Source organism: Balaenoptera musculus, chromosome 3 (genome assembly GCF_009873245.2).
Source record: "Balaenoptera musculus isolate JJ_BM4_2016_0621 chromosome 3, mBalMus1.pri.v3, whole genome shotgun sequence".
Taxonomy (NCBI): Eukaryota; Metazoa; Chordata; class Mammalia; order Artiodactyla; family Balaenopteridae; genus Balaenoptera; species Balaenoptera musculus.
Window position 1 is genome coordinate 162,310,906 of NC_045787.1, and position 14,656 is coordinate 162,325,561.

Consider the following 14,656-nt stretch of genomic DNA (forward strand, 5'->3'; position numbering starts at 1 on the left):
AGGAGAAAGTAGAGTGGGAGGGTGGACAGAAAGGGGAGTCACCAGGGTAGGCAGAGAGTTGGGGGATTATTGGGGCTCCTGAGGCTGTGTAGCCCCGCCCCACTTTCTTTAGGTAACTATATCTTTCTTACTGGTCACCCCAAAATGGTGGGGGGTGGAGGCACGTTTTGGAGAGAGCCCAGGGGAAGAGAGTGGAAAATGTCCCTGGGGGTAGGTCGCCTGCTCCCGGCATCGATCCTGGCCTTGAACGCTACAATCTGGCCCCAGCTGCAGGGAGCTACTTCCTCTCGCAAGCCTGGATACCTCTCTGAGCCTTCCCAGTCGCCTGGGCTCAAGGTGACCGCCTTTCAAACCTCAGCCGCTCTGCTGAGCCCTGGGCGTTCTGTGTGTGCGTCCCTCCCTCGTCCCTCAATCTGGGAGTGCACTTGGCGGTGGACGCCTCGCGGACTTTTCCTGGAGGGGGTGAGGGGAAGTGCCTTCTGGGCTTGGCGCGGGCGCTGGCTCACCGCTCGGAACCTTGCTGAACCCAGGCACTGAGAGGGAGACTGGGGCGGGCGGTGAGGCGGTTCCTGGCGCCCCCTCCAGCCCGAGCTGTGCACTGCAGGGGTGGAAGGTGGAAGGACAGCCCAGAGGCCGTGGGCGTTGCTGTTGCGCGGGACAGGCAAGGCCCTGGAAAGATGGCTTCGGGGGACACCCCAACAGAGGACAGTTGTTCAGAGGCCCAGCCAGGCGTGCAGCTAGGGCCAAGCCTCCTGGCAATGCCGGGGACGTGAGGCCGAAAAGGTTCCAGGGTGGCGCCCCCTGAGTGAACACTGCACCCAGACTTGCGTCCCAGGTAGCGGGCTAGGTCTAGGGAAGTCCTCTTCTAAAAGGGCCAATGCCGTGAGCTGACTTGAGGCGTGCTAGTGGAAGAAATCCAGCGCCCAGCTGAGGCGCCCCCATCTCGAGGGCGGGGCCAGGGCGGAGCCCGGAGTCCTGCCTGCAGGTGCAGGGGGCGTTGCTCGGCCCTGCCCACAGGGACAGTTCTTGGAGGCCAGGGGCGGGTCAGAGAAGCAGCCGGTGCAGGCTACGCCTTGGAACCCGCGGACGGCGACTGCAGCCACAGGTGCCGCGCAGGGCAGTGTGTCCCAGCTCTGGGCATCAAAACTCCAGCGCTGGGAGCTAAGGCTTCCGAGCTGCTCCCAACCCTGGACACCGAGGCCCCCGGGCCGGAGAGCGGAGCCCTGGGGTCGTCCGAAGCGCGGGGCCCTGAGCCCCCCGGGTTAGACAGAGAAATTCCCGGGCCTGCCGCAGAGCAGGATACCGAGGTCCCCAGGCCAGGCGGCGAGGTCCCCGTGCCCTCCGCAGACCAGGGCACGCAGACCCCCGAGCAAGAGAGCGAAGTCCTCGGGCCATCAGCGGGGCAGGAGGCAGAGCGCCCTGGACCGACCGCAGCTGAGAGCTTTGAGAGTCCTGGGCGAGGCAGCGACGACGCTGAACCGTGTGAAGCGCGAGGCGCGGGGCTCTTGGAGCAGTGTGCCGCTCAAGGTCCGGAAACTTCCTCTGAGTCAAACTCGGAATCCCCCCAGCTGCGTTTTCTACTGCGCTCCGAGACCCCACAGCAGCCCCCAGAGGAGCCGCTCATGGAGACGCCCATCGAGCGCGAAATCCGCCGCAGCTGCGAACGCGAGGAGAGCCTGCGCCGGAGCCGGGGCCTGAGCCCAGGTCGCGCGGGCCGCGAACTCGTCGAACTGCGTGTGCGGCCGGTGCTCACCCTGCCGGGCCCCGGCTCCGCGCTCCCGCGCGCCTTGGAGCGCGCTCGGGCGGGCGCGCAGATGCAGCGAGACATCGAGCGGGAGGCCCACCGGCAGGCGGCGCTAGCGCGCCCCGAGGTCCCAAAGCAGCGCGCCCGGCAGCCGCCTCAGCCGCTGGGCGAGCTCAAGCGCTTCTTCGAGGCTGCTGGCGGGTGCGGCTCCTCGCCGGCGGCGGAGGGCAGCGCGGACCCGCAGCGGCTGCCTGAGCCCGGAGGCCGGCCACGTTCAGTCGTGCAGAGCCGGTGCCCGGTGCTGGCCCGCGCCCCGCCGCCCATCGCACCATCGCTGCTGGAGCAGGAGGTGCGCGAGGTGAATGAGCGCGAGCGGGAACTGCAGCGCCAGCGCCTCAGCGTCTACGGCACCGCCGAGTTCAAGGAGCCCGCGCCCAGCCTAACTGGTAAGCCACTGGCGCCCCTACGCTGGGAATTCCCAGGGCTCCAGCCTCTCTCACCGACTGCCCAACTCCAGTGACCCTCTGATCCTCAGGGTCCCCCTTCCTGGCTCCCAGACTCCTCGGGCCCCTCTCAACTCACCCCTTCTGGGCTGCCCATCCCTATGCTCCACACCCCCGCCCCCCGTCGGACTCCCAGATCCACCCCCCCTAGGCTCGTGGTGGGGGAAGGGAGGAGGATTCCAGATGTCTTTGTCGGGTTCCAGGGAACCCTCCCTGGGTTCTGGCACACCTGGATCCTCCCTCTGAATTTTCGGGTTCCTACCTCCCCACCCTGGGTTTGTTTGCCTCCCTCCTCCCTCGGGTTCCTCCCTCCTCCCTCATGATGGAGGCCTCCATGGGGAGGAGGGGGGTGAACGCCTGTGTGTGTTTAAGGGGCGCGGCCGCTCTCCTTCGTCCTGGCCGCCTCCAGCTGGTGAGAGGAGGGGCAATCTCGGCTGAGCGCCCCTTCCCCCGCAGCGAGCAGGGGCGACGGAAAGCTGGCGGTGATCTGGCCTCCCCGCAGAAAGGCTTCGGAGAACGGTCTGGAGCAGGTGGGAACCCCTTTCCCCTCCTGCCTCAGGCGTTTGTCGCTGCCCCCCACCCCAACCCTCTGCGTGCGAGAACGCTGGGCTGGGGAAAGGACCCCCTGGGAAGTCACTCTGCGCTAGGATCCAAAGTCCCGGACGTGGCCCAGGGGTGTCGAGGAGGCGGTGGTCCTGGGGCCCAAACTGCCCCACCCGGCGCCTGGGTGTCCCCACTCGCGGTGCGCGGGCCCCCGAGGCATGCCTTCGGTCTGGCCCCTCTCTCCAGGAGGAGCGGAAGCCTTGAGGTTCGAGCCGGCTGGGGTCCCCGGACGAAGGTAACATGCCCGTCAGAGGACCCAGGCAGGGGCGCCCAGGAGTGCCCTCCGGATCGGCGGAAGGCCTGGAGAGGGGCTACAGGTCTGAGCCAGGAAAGACGCAATCGATCAGCCCCTCCTCGAACCTGACTTTGTGAAATTGACCAGAATCTTCTATAAAACTGTTAGTCCCAACTGGGAAACACCACCATCAACAGCCCCGCCAGTAAAACTGCCACCTAACTGCAAACGGAACTATCCTCTCCTTCCGGCCTTGACTGTTAGATAGGGGTCACCTCCTCGGCTGTCCCCACTCCCCAATAAAGCCCCTTCTTTCTGGGCAGTGCAGGCTGTTTTCTTCTGGGTCCTCTTCGTCTGCGGTGGGGTGGGGCGGGAGCGCGGCGAGAGGAACTAGGCTTGAGAAAGTCGCCGGAGGCGCCGGCTGGAATGCAGAATGTCCCCTATCTCCCTGTTCCAGGGCCGCATATCTCCCCCTGCCCGGCCGGGGTCCTAGTGCCCCCTGGCGACGCGGGCGCGAACTGCGGCGTTGGGACAAACGAACTCATGCCCACCCTTTCCAGATTTCGTCAACATTTATTGGTGCCAAACGACATGTCCGCGCAGGGTGCTGGCTAGACAGAGGTGATAAGAGGTTGTTCCCGCCCTGGGGACATAAACAATGGCTACAAAAAAAAAAGAGTGGTATTGGTTCAAGCTCCTTAGTAGGGCATGCAAGGCCATTTATAATCTGCCTAGCAATTGCAAACCTCACACGCCTACAGACCTTAGGCAGATATTAAGAGAGAGACAGGGTGTGCTGTAAAACAAATGCCTCATTTCAACAGGCAGGTAGGTGTTCTTCCATATCACCAGTGCTATGAGTGAGCTTAGTGGTGTCAAGCTTCTGCTTTCCAAAAGCAACTGGAGGGAATTCCCTGGTGGTCCGGTGGTTAAGATTCTGTGCTTTCACTGCCCAAGGGCTGCGTTCAATCCCTGGTCTGGGAACCAAGATCCCACAAGCCCCATGGTGCAGCCAAAAAAATAAAAAACAAAAAACAAACAAACAAAAACACCCCCAAAGCAACTGGAAACCCAGCCTTTAAAAGAGAAATCTACCAAACTTTAATTGTGACTATTTAGAAAACTTTAATTGGTGGGGGGCAGGAGGGGACAGCAAGGAACACCTGTTTGCAGTAGGGCTTATGGCTGTCAGTTGGCAAGCCCTCCTTAATTTCCCTCTGTCCCAAGACAAGGGGTCCAAGGCTCCCCTGGATGGGATTCAAGATAAGCTGTAAGACTGCATCTGTGCAGTATATCCTGCGGTTTTAGTGTATCAGCTTCTTAGAGGTGCGCTGAGACCCAGAAAAGACTTTTAGAATCATTGTTTAAACTCCTGGATTTGTCCAATTCTGTATGCCCTGGGTCTAGGTCACACAGCATTGCACCCCAACAGTAGCTCAGCCCAAGGACCCACCCCTGACCCCATCATCAGCACACTGAACACATGGTTGACCGTGACTCTGGGAGGTACGGAGAGAAAAGCAGGAAAGAGCCAGCACTGCCAAAGTGGAAAATGGAAACGCCAAGAACCTGTTCTTAATCCCTGGCAGGGGAGCTAAGAATTAAGTATGTAGAGTTGACAGAACTGCTTAAGTGTAGACCTGGGTTCTCGAACTTTCTTGCATGTTAAAATTACCTGAGGCACCCTTATGCCAAATAAATCAGAATCTGATAGAGGCCTTGGCATCAGTAAAGCTCCCCAGGTGCTTCTAACATGGAGCCAAGTTTGAGAGCCATGAGGTCGATGTAGGCTAGCATTTCTCAAAGTGTGGTATCTGGACGAGCAACGTCAGCATCACTTGGGAACTTGTAAGAAACACACATTCTTGGCCTCCATCCCAGACTTAATGACCAAACCCTCCAAATGATTCTAAAGTTAGAGAATCATGGGTGTAGACAGGACCCAAGAAATTAAACCTGTTTCCTTCCTCTCCCAGTGTTGTCACCACCCACCAGAAATCTAGTTTTAAGTGGCTTGTGGATTTGTCTTAAGGGAGATAGATTAAATCTGCATGTCGCTAGTCCAAATTGAGATGTGCTTTAAGTGTAAAGTACACAAAAGATTTTAAAAACCTAGTACAAAAAAAGAGGGATATCTCATTAATAATTTCTTACATTGATTATACGTTGGAATAATATCTTGGATATATGAAGTTAAATAAAAGTATCACTAAAATTCTGACCTCTTTATTTTTCTAATGTGGCTACTAGAAAATTTGAAATTACATATGTGACTCGCATTTGTGGCTCATTTTAAATTTCTACTGGACTGGGCTAAACAGTGGTGGTGGGGGCGCCTCAAATCCGTGTCAGGGAACTTCAGAACCCCTTTGGACCCGTTCAGACCTGGGTCGTGGACTAAAAAATCCTTAATGCAGTCAGAAACTGTCACCAGAAGCCTCCAATCCCACCCCGAATGAACAAGGGTTTTGGTCCAATCCTGATTTATTTCACCTCTCACGTTCATTTTTGTCATTTGTAAACTGGGATAATCATAACACTTATGATAATACAATGTACCAGGGACTATTAGGTAAGCGAGTGTTTTGCTCCATGAAGCAGGGCTCCAAGTCTCTCCTCCCACTCTGAAAATACTAGGGGGAACCAAAAGGTGTCCCTTAGTTTAAAGGGGGGTAGCTCGCAGCTGAGTGACAGCCGGGTCAGCAAGGACACCCCTCCCCTCGCAAGTGACCAGTTGCTATCAGAAGAACCCAGCTCAGGTCCAGGCTCCGCCACTTGGTCGCCGTAGCTCTTGGCAGGAGAGTTCACCCCTCAACCCGTGTCTTCTCTCCAGTCCAAGGTTGGGGTGAGGCTTAGCGACCCTAAGTTGGATTGCCTCCCGGCTCTCCCACCCAGCCCGCGCCCCGGACACCCAGGGGATACAGCGACCTGCACAAGACAAGACCCAAAAGCTGGAAGTAAAGATCTAACCTCGGCTCTTAGGAAACTGATGGCTGGCCCTTTCCCGGGGCACGTTGGGAAATATAGTCTTTTTCGGTACAGGGAAATAATTTCCGGGTCAAAACATAAGAGTGGGCATGGCTCTGCGTCCCTTCCCACAGTGGGCGTTGAATTTCCCGGCTACCCGAAACTTGCGGTTTTCTGGGTTCCGGTTGTTGACAGGAGCAGCTACTTCCCTTTTTGCTTCATGCGCGCCTCTGCGCATGCTCTGAGCTTCCGTCCGCCAGTCGGTGGACTATGGTTTTGTTTCCAGAGACTACATTTCCCAGAAGGCCGCGCGAGCGGGCGGGGTCCCCCTCTCTCCAAGGGGAGGGGAGCGGCGATCCGAGCGGACGCTGAGCTTGTGACCTCTTTCTTTCTTTTATTTAACATAAAACCGGTGTGTCCAGCCACAGGGCCCCGCGGCCGGGCCGGACCCAGTGCGGACGGGCTAGCTCGGCCTGGCCCCTTGGAAGGCGAGGCGGAGCTGCACTAGGAGAACGAGTGAGCCCCTCCACTACTCCCTCTCCTGGAGTTTGGAACTGTCAAGCTCCAACTCCCACCCTCTCTCCAGGTTCAAGACTCCTGCGCGGCCCACGCCGCGGGCCCGGCGGCGCTCGGGGGCCGGGCCGTGCCTGCCTGGCCCGTGAGGATCTGCACCAGCAGGTCGGTGGCCAGCATGTGCGACGGCTCCTCGAAGCCGATGGTCAGCAGCTGCTCGTAGTCCCCAGGAGGCTGCGGGGACAAAATCCTGGGGGCCGGGGAGAGACAGGCCTGGATGTGAGCGCCCCCTGCTACTCGGGAGCCCCTCCCCTTGAGTGAGAGGCTGTGGCTGAGAGAGGCTTTGTTTCAGCTAGGGGTGGGAAAAACCCTGGGGGAAAGTGATTTTCTTGTTGATGAGAAACACAGAGGGTAATGGCTCTGGGAGGCTGAACAACTGTAGCCCTGACCTGGCCAATTACTCAGCTAGCTGTGTGTCCTTGGGCAGGTAATTTATCCTCTCTGAGCACCTGTTTCCTTCGTTGTAAAATGGGGCTAGTAGTATAGACCTCAGTGGGTTGTTACACGAGTCTGCATAAAGCGCTTTTCAGGGCACAATAAAATGCTATCATTATTACCAATGGAAACAGTGTTGCAGGAGGTAGATGGTCTTTGTTTGGGTTCTGCCCCTCCCTCCAGACCCCACGCCCACCTTGCCATCGCCCTAGCTCCTACCATGAATAAAGGTCATCCTCAGCTGGTCCTAGGGGCACCCATCGGCCGATGGACCACAGCTTCTGAATCTGGGGGCATGAGTTGGTTGGACTCTTGCCTGTGTCTTCCCATGTATCTCTATAGCACAGAAAGTAGCTGGGAGGGGAAGGGGCAGCAATTAAATGTGAGTAGTTTCCTAACTTCTGTTGGAGGGTTTTAATTCTGGAGGTATGGTGGAAACTCATCAGAAGTTGCCTTCAAGTTTTCAGGTAGGGATATGATTCAATACTGAGGCCTTTTCTCACTGTCAGCCTACTTTTAAGATGAGGGCTTTTATTTTGATGGGGGCATATATATATTTTTAAAGGTGGGGATGACCTTTCAAATGTCCTTGATTTCCTGCTTGGCTTTCCATACTTTGACGGTGGTGGTTCAGTGGCCCAAACTGGCATTCTCCATAGAGAGGGGAGGACTTTGATTCTGATAAGGGGACTCACTAATCCACACGGGAATCTTGCCCCTGGCTGCTGGACTCTGGGGTGGTTTCCAGGTTCCAGCGCATCTTCTTATAGAGGTATCGGGGGAAGCGGCTGGCGGTGTAGGCGGCAGGGGCACAGTATCTAAAGATGGACACCTCGTGGGAAGGACTGATGGAGAACCTCCCGCAGAAGAAACAGGAGATGCTGGCAGGAGATGGGAGAGTGGGGAATGAGGGTATGCCCTGGACCCCTCCACCCCTGACCCCAATCCCAGTCTCCTAACCTTTTACCTTAGGGGGTCAGTCTCCTCCAGGTTCACAAACCCAAATGATGCATACATAAGGACCAGCTGTTCCAGGCGCAGAGTCAGCTGTTGGGAGATCTCCAACAGCTGCATGGAAGAGGGGGCATAATGTGATTAGCTGGCCTGCCAGGAGCGTCCTCCTCATCCCCCAGGCCTGAGGGATGAAGAAAGGGGCAGAGGGTCTAGGAAACCTGCTCCACACACCCCCTTTCGGATCAGCTCCTGCAGGGCTCCATAGATGGGGGGCACACTCCGTGCAGCTGCCTCCAGGTACAGGAAGTAGGGCTCACACATCTGCAAGAAGGTGGGCATGGCCTTCGCCAGCTGTTCCTTCTGCACTCGGTCCCTGTTGAAGGGAGAAGGGGGCCTTTGCCTGAGGTCCCTGGCTCCCCCACCAATTTCTCCCATTCCACTCACTGCCCACCTGTATCCCTGACCTGGACCCCCACTACGAACAAAATCCCCCAGTGTCAGCCCTTTCTCAGAGCATCTTCCAGGACCACCAGCATCAAAAACATTTGAAACACTTGTTAAAATGCAGACACCTGAGTCCCAAAACTGACTTTGACTTACTATTCCCCGGGTGAAGCCCAGAAATCTAGGGTTTAAACAACCTCCCAGGGGATTCCCATGGACATTGATATACGAGAATCACAGCCCCCTTTCCCTTGGTCTGGGAATCATATTATCCTTTGAGGTCTCAAACTGGTAGCCAGTAGGCCAATCTTGCTCAGATAGGTTTTGTTTAGCCTGCCCAGGGTTCAAAACCTAAGCCAACGGTTAAAAAGTGGGAGAAGAGTTCTAGCGATTTGGCAACCCCAAGGGCCCACATAATAGCCCGCACTCCCTAACCCCAAATTTCTACACAGTCCTCATAACTCTTCGAAATTGGATTGCTAATCACTAGCTTCATTTACCTCCTCTGGCTCCTAATGCTTTTGAGTTTGCAAACCTAGTGTATGTCACCTATTTTGTTATCCCCTCCTCCGTCTCCTTATCCATGGGTAGAACCTAGGACCCCGTCCAACATCACCTGTAGAACAAGTAGCTCTGGAAATCATCTGCCTTCTTGAGCAGGTAACGGAGCTGTTCGCTGATGGGGCTGAACATGGTGTCCAAGGGTAGGCGAGGAGGGGCAGGCCCGGGGCCTGGGGCCAGAGGCTCAGGGAAAGGCGTAGAGGTGGAGGCCTCGGGCAGCTGCCCCTGGATATCCTCGGGCTCCGCCTGGGGTGAGTCCCCAGGTCGGCCAGTGGGAGGCGACCATGAGGGGTCTTCGCAGGGCTGTACCCCAGGTTCCAAGTCGTCCGGGAGCGGCGTTTCCCCAGGGCCCGCGGGGAGCGGCCCCAAGAACCACCGCCTGGTTGCCATCGTGCGGCGGGAGGCGGGGACCAGAGCTCTTTAAGCCTCCGCTGCTCACATTGGCCGCAGGTTCGACCCCGCCCAGGGTACCTCGGACTAGGCTGGGAGCGCGTCCCCCTCCATCTCACCCGGGCCTCGACCTCTCTGCCGGCGCGGCGTGGAGGGAGTTCAGTTCATTTGAATTTCAACACGCAGGAGGGGCGAGCCGCTTCGGCTCGCGCTGCGCGGCTCGGCCGCGGCGCCCCGCGCACACGCGCGCTCCCGGAACCTGGCCGTGGGGTACGCGCCGGGGGAGGCGACCTGGGCCGCTGCTGGAGCGGCAGTGTCCTGGGGGTGCGGCCCGGGGCCAGCGCATTTGACTCTCTGAGGCGGTTTCCTAGGGAGGAGTGGTCTCTACCGAGCGTCCAAACCCCGGGGTTGCAGGTATAGAAAACGAGGATGGCCCCGCCCCACTCGCTGAGTCTCTGACTCCCAGGACATGGAATCTGTATATTTTTTTAAAAAAACTAATGGAGTTGAGAAACTGCATTAGAACTTAGTAGCGCTTGTGACGTAGTGGTTGTTACTAACAATAATAAAAATTTTCACTTGGAAAAATTTTCCCATCCCATGATCTCATCTGATGGCCCAGTCCTTTCTGCCCCTTTCATGGAGAGGACCAGGAGGCCTGGAGACCCTACCATGGGCCCAAAACAGACCCCTGCCCGCAACAATTGTAGGCTGGATTCTTTGTGACATGCAAAGGTTGTCAGATAATAGAGCTATGAAGCCAAACACATTAATTATACTTAAAGACTCTGGGTAAAGAACTCAGACAGGTGTCGAGCTGCACCCTGCGTGACCCTGAGCAAGCATCTTTGCTGTGATGAGCCAGCTGCCACGTCTGTAAAGTGGATTTTTCACGAGCCCTGCCTCATGGGGCTGTGGTGAGAACTCAGAGAATGCCCGTAAAGCCCAGAGTTAACTGCTAGTCACTTAACAAATATTTGAGCACCTACTGTGTGCCCAGGTGCTGTTCTGGGAATGGGGAGATGGCAGAAGAAGCAAATATTCCTGTCCTCCTGGAGCAGTTAGCTGGCTGTGGGGCAGCCCCATTTACTACCTGTCTCCCTCCTCAAACAATTCTGTCCTTACCCAAGACTCCCAGGAGGCTGGTGTGGATCTTCACCTCCCCGACTACATTCATAAAATGGACGCTGTGGCATGTTTTTCTTCTCTCTTTTTTTAAAATTTTATTTAAAAAACCTTCGGTGCAATATTAAAAAGCAATACAGCCAGCTGGAGCGACAATGAACAGAAAGAAATGGGAGGGGTAGGGAAGATCCAGGGACCCCCCCCCCTCCCAGCTGCTCCCAGGGGCTGGAGGCCAGGGACAGACTGGGAAGGGGCCTGGGTGGTGGGGGAGGGAGGAACGGCCACCCACCAAAATGAACAGACAGAATAAAACATTTATATAGGAAACATCTGGCTGAACTGAAGAGGATCTAGGGAAGATGGGAAGCCCCCATTTTATTTTTCCAAAAATGTCCTAGACTGGGTGAGGCGGAGGGTTGGCCTCCTGGGGTGAAATGAGTAGGCCCTGTCCCACCCCACACTCCTCTATCATGGAGTACAGGATGTGCTGGGGGCCAGAGGTGTGTGTGTTGGGGAGACACAGGAAAAAGATGAGTAGGAATGCCCCCTCACTGGAATCTGTTATGAGGGCTGAGGGTGTCCCCGACCAGCTCCCAGACTCTGGGGGTCTTGGGTAAGATGGGACTGGAATGGGTTGGGGCAGGGGTGAGGCTTGGAGCTCAGCCTAGAAAGCCATCGGGGTCGTCATCCTCAAAGTGGCCTTGCTGCAGCACCTTGATGTGGTGCTCGTAGATTTTCAGGGCTGGGCCGAGGCGGATGGACAGGCCGGTCAGCACATCTGTGCGCTGCATGAGCAGCAAAGACTTGCCATCGATTTCCTGGGTGGGACAGAGAGAGAGAGAGAGAGAAAGAGAGAGCGAGCGAGCAAGGTCAGAGGACACCCCCCACTAAGGCCTTGGAACGCTGGGGCTAAGCTGAGGGTCAGGAACTCACCTGCTCTTGGAAAGCTGTTGCCTGCTCGGGGAAGCCGGCCTCGGTGAAGTACTCTACCACATCTGTCACCGTCCACTCCACAGGATCAGCCGGCTTCTCCTTGCGCCCAGAACTGTGTTGGAACAGAGGGAACCAGTGAGCAGTGATGCTCCTCTGGTTCTGTTACACACACCTGGGCGGCACCCCTCTGTCTCAAACACCCCAACTTACGGACAGCCAAAGGGGGTCCCATCAGCCCCAGGCAGGGCTGGTTTTCCTGGGGGCAAAGGCACGGGGGATGGGGAGTCTGGCCCAGTGGCAGCAGAGGCTGGGAAATAAAAAGCATATGCCTGTGGTTTTGTCTTGGGGCTCGGTTCCTTCCCACCAGGCACCCTCCCCCACCCAGAGAGGTCCTTACCTGATCCCCCTTCCTTATTCATGGCGGCCATGGAGAACACCTGTCGGGTGCCACTGCCTGGTGCTGGCCCCCGCCCTTCATCCTGGCCCTGGTGGGGTCCACAGGGTGTCCACTCCTTGACCCTCTCCTTGGCACTCTGAGGGCCCCGCTCGCCATTAAGCTGCTGGTGCTGGGCACCTGCAGGACGGTCACCCTCGGGCACCTCGGAGCCCTCAGACACTTCGTCTTCATCATCTTCATCTTCATCATCTTCATCCTCCTCTTCCTTCTCAAGCACTCGCTCTTCTCCACCCCTCTGGTGCAAGGGAGAGAGGCACGCAAGGTTAGTAGCCGTTCTGGCCCTGGGCCCAATCCCTGGGATCCAAGACCAAGTGGTGTGCCTCACTACCACCTTTAATATCAACACGGACTAACTTTTACACATTCACTCCATGCCAAGCTCTGTGTTAATAAAGCCCTCAGTAGCCAAATCTCACTAAACTCGCTCAACAACCCCAAGGAGTCGCTACTGTTATTAAGTCGCGTTTTACAGCAGAGGAAACTGAGGCTGGGGAAGATCAAGTCACTTGCCAAGGTCACCACCCGCCGAGCCCGCAGGGAAGAAGCGCAAAGCCCCGGCCGCCTGCGGCCCGGTTCCTCCCGGGATTCGCGCCCCGCTACCAACTTCGCCCGCACCTGCCCACCGCGCGGCGCCCCCCTCCGCGGCGCGCTCACCTTGCTCCGCGACGCGCGGGCGCTGGCAGCCGATGGTGCCCGCCCGGGCCTGTCCCCGCGGGGCAGCGCGAGCGCTCCGAGGCGGGTGCGCTCCAGGCGGCCCCGCGCCGCCGCCTCCTCCTCTAGCAGCCCCTGCACGCGGCCGCGGGTTAAGCGGCCGCCGGCGCCGCCGCTGCCCCCGAGGTAGCGCACGACTTCCCGCAGGCTCACGGGCCGCGCCGGGCCGCCGGCCCGCGCCGCGCCCCCCTCCGGCGGCTGCTGTGGCTGCGGCGGCGGCGGCTGCTGCTGCTGTGGCGGCGCCGGCGGCTGTGGCGGCGGCGGCAGCGGCGGCTCCCGGGCGGCGACGGCGGGCGGGGGGGCGCGGCGCGGGCCGGCCGGGGGCGCCACTGCCGGAGGAGCAGCGGGCGCGGGTGGCGGCGCGGCCAGGGGCGCGGCCCGCTGCGCGCGGGGGCCCGGCTGCGCGGGGCCGGGCGAGGGGGGCGCTGTGGCGGCGGCAGCGGCGGCCGCGCGGGGCGCCCGGGCCGGGGCGGCGGCGGCGACGGGCGCGGGCGGTGGCGGTGGGGCGGGCGTGGGCGGCGGCGCGGCGGCGGCGGCAGCGGGGCCCCCGCGGGGGGCGCGCGGCGGGGCCGGCGGGGTGGCTCCGCGCCGGGGCGGCTGGACGCGCGCCGCGTTGCGGTACGAGATGCTCCCCTTGTAGCTGACCCGGAGCACGGCGCGCTGCTGGATCAGTTTCTCGAGCTCGGCGCGCGTGCGCTCCGGCTCCGGGCCGTGCCGCCGCCGCACCATCCGGCAGATGCGCTCCAGGTCCGGCCGCGCCTTGCGCGAGCGCAGCGAGTCGATGGTGTCCAGGATCCACTCTTGGTAGTGCGGGGAAGCGGCGGACGACGAGGCAGCGGCCGCCGTGGTGGCGGCCGCCGCCGTCTCCGGCGGGGGTAGGGCCGGGGGCCCCGCCATGCCTCCCGCCCGGCCCGGCTGCACCGTGCGCGCTGCCTCCCTCCCAGCGCGGCGCCCCCCTCCCCGGCTCCCCTCCCTCCGCCGCTGCCCGCCTCCTCCGCCTCCCCCCCCGGGGGGCGCAGCGCCTCGGCGGAGCGGCGGCGGCGCTGCTGTTTCTTTGCAAAAAAAAAAAAAACGAGAGGGAGCGAGAGAGAGAGAGAGAAAAAACAGTGAGAGAGAAAGAAAAGAGAGAAAAATATATGCACACACTCACTCACTCGCACGCACGCACACACAGACCCGCTTCTGCTGGGCGCGCGCGGGGCCGGGGATGCGAGGAGGGAGGAGGGGAGCGCGGCGCGGCCGGCCCCTCCCCGCCGCCGCCGCCGCCGCACGCGCGCCCTGCGCCCGGGACACTCCGGCCCCCCTTCCTTCCCTCCCTCCCTCCTCCCCGCCGCCCGCCTTCCTCCCTCCCACCCCCACGCGCCCGCTTTTAAGGTGGAGCCCGGGCCCCCCGCCCGCCCCCTTTACCCTGCGCTCTCGCTCACTCCGGCTCGCTCCGGCCCCCCCTTACAACTCCCGCGCGCTTTTTAAGGAGGCGCCGCGGAGTTGGCGCCGGGGCGGGGGCGGGGGAAAGCGGCGGGCGGGGGAGGGGGAGGGGAGCGCCTGGGGGAGGGGAGAGGGGGCGGGCGGGGCGGGCGGGCGGTGCTCGGCCGCCCTCCAGCCATTGGGCGCGGGACCCAGACGTCCCCGGCGCCCAGCCCCCCTCTCCACGCCTCCCCGGCGCGCTCCGCTCTCGGGACCGCACTTACCGGGAACTCGCCGCCCGTGGGTCGGGCCACCGCGCTCTGCCGGCGCTGCGGGAATCCTCGGACCACCGACGCCTCCGCGCCCCTTGGGCGCGCTTGGCTCCGCGAGGAGGATGCGGGAAGGGGGGCGCGCACCGTCACCCCCACCCCATACCCCCCTACCAGGGCCGCCCCCGCCGCCGCTCGGCCTCCCGGCGCGCCGGCCCCAGCTTCTCCCTAGAGCGCCCGCCCTTTCGGCCTCTGGTTGGACGCAGAGGGGGCGCGCCTCAGAATGCGGGGACCCCTAATCTGGGGTCAGAGGGCAGTTTGGCGCCCCCTTCTCCTGCGGGGCGGGGA

The 14,656-nt window shown here is 60.3% G+C and overlaps 3 protein-coding genes across 6 annotated transcripts; 1 reads left to right on the forward strand and 2 right to left on the reverse strand.

Moving 5' to 3' along the window:
• The first annotated feature begins 912 nt into the window (after positions 1-912).
• Positions 913-3,751, forward strand: MISP3 (MISP family member 3). 3 transcript variants are annotated; one of them, XR_005019281.1, is made up of 3 exons: positions 913-2,190; positions 2,657-2,777; positions 3,037-3,394. XR_005019281.1 is itself a non-coding variant. In XM_036846790.1 (3 exons), exons 1-3 carry the CDS (start codon positions 1,623-1,625, stop codon positions 3,052-3,054), a joined length of 660 nt encoding a protein of 219 aa, XP_036702685.1. In that variant the 5' UTR covers positions 943-1,622; the 3' UTR covers positions 3,055-3,751. The 3 variants fall into 3 exon arrangements, 1 of the variants encoding a protein (XP_036702685.1); XR_005019280.1 differs by having other exon boundaries at positions 914-2,190; positions 2,620-2,777; positions 3,037-3,052; XM_036846790.1 differs by having other exon boundaries at positions 943-2,190; positions 2,704-2,777; positions 3,037-3,751.
• Positions 3,752-6,431: 2,680 nt separating this feature from the next.
• C3H19orf67 (chromosome 3 C19orf67 homolog) lies at positions 6,432-9,670 on the reverse strand. 2 transcript variants are annotated; one of them, XM_036846789.1, is made up of 6 exons: positions 9,075-9,480; positions 8,246-8,387; positions 8,028-8,128; positions 7,756-7,941; positions 7,280-7,414; positions 6,445-6,815 (listed from the first exon to the last, which is right to left on the reverse strand). In XM_036846789.1, exons 1-6 carry the CDS (start codon positions 9,407-9,409, stop codon positions 6,641-6,643), a joined length of 1,074 nt encoding a protein of 357 aa, XP_036702684.1. In that variant the 5' UTR covers positions 9,410-9,480; the 3' UTR covers positions 6,445-6,640. The 2 variants fall into 2 exon arrangements, 1 of the variants encoding a protein (XP_036702684.1); XR_005019279.1 differs by lacking the exon at positions 8,246-8,387 and having other exon boundaries at positions 6,432-7,941; positions 9,075-9,670.
• Positions 9,671-10,624: 954 nt separating this feature from the next.
• On the reverse strand, positions 10,625-14,111 carry SAMD1 (sterile alpha motif domain containing 1). The gene is made up of 6 exons (XM_036846787.1): positions 14,043-14,111; positions 12,579-13,687; positions 11,865-12,159; positions 11,678-11,774; positions 11,468-11,579; positions 10,625-11,352 (listed from the first exon to the last, which is right to left on the reverse strand). Exons 2-6 carry the CDS (start codon positions 13,530-13,532, stop codon positions 11,194-11,196), a joined length of 1,617 nt encoding a protein of 538 aa, XP_036702682.1. The 5' UTR covers positions 13,533-13,687; positions 14,043-14,111; the 3' UTR covers positions 10,625-11,193.
• Between the last annotated feature and the right edge of the window lie 545 nt (positions 14,112-14,656).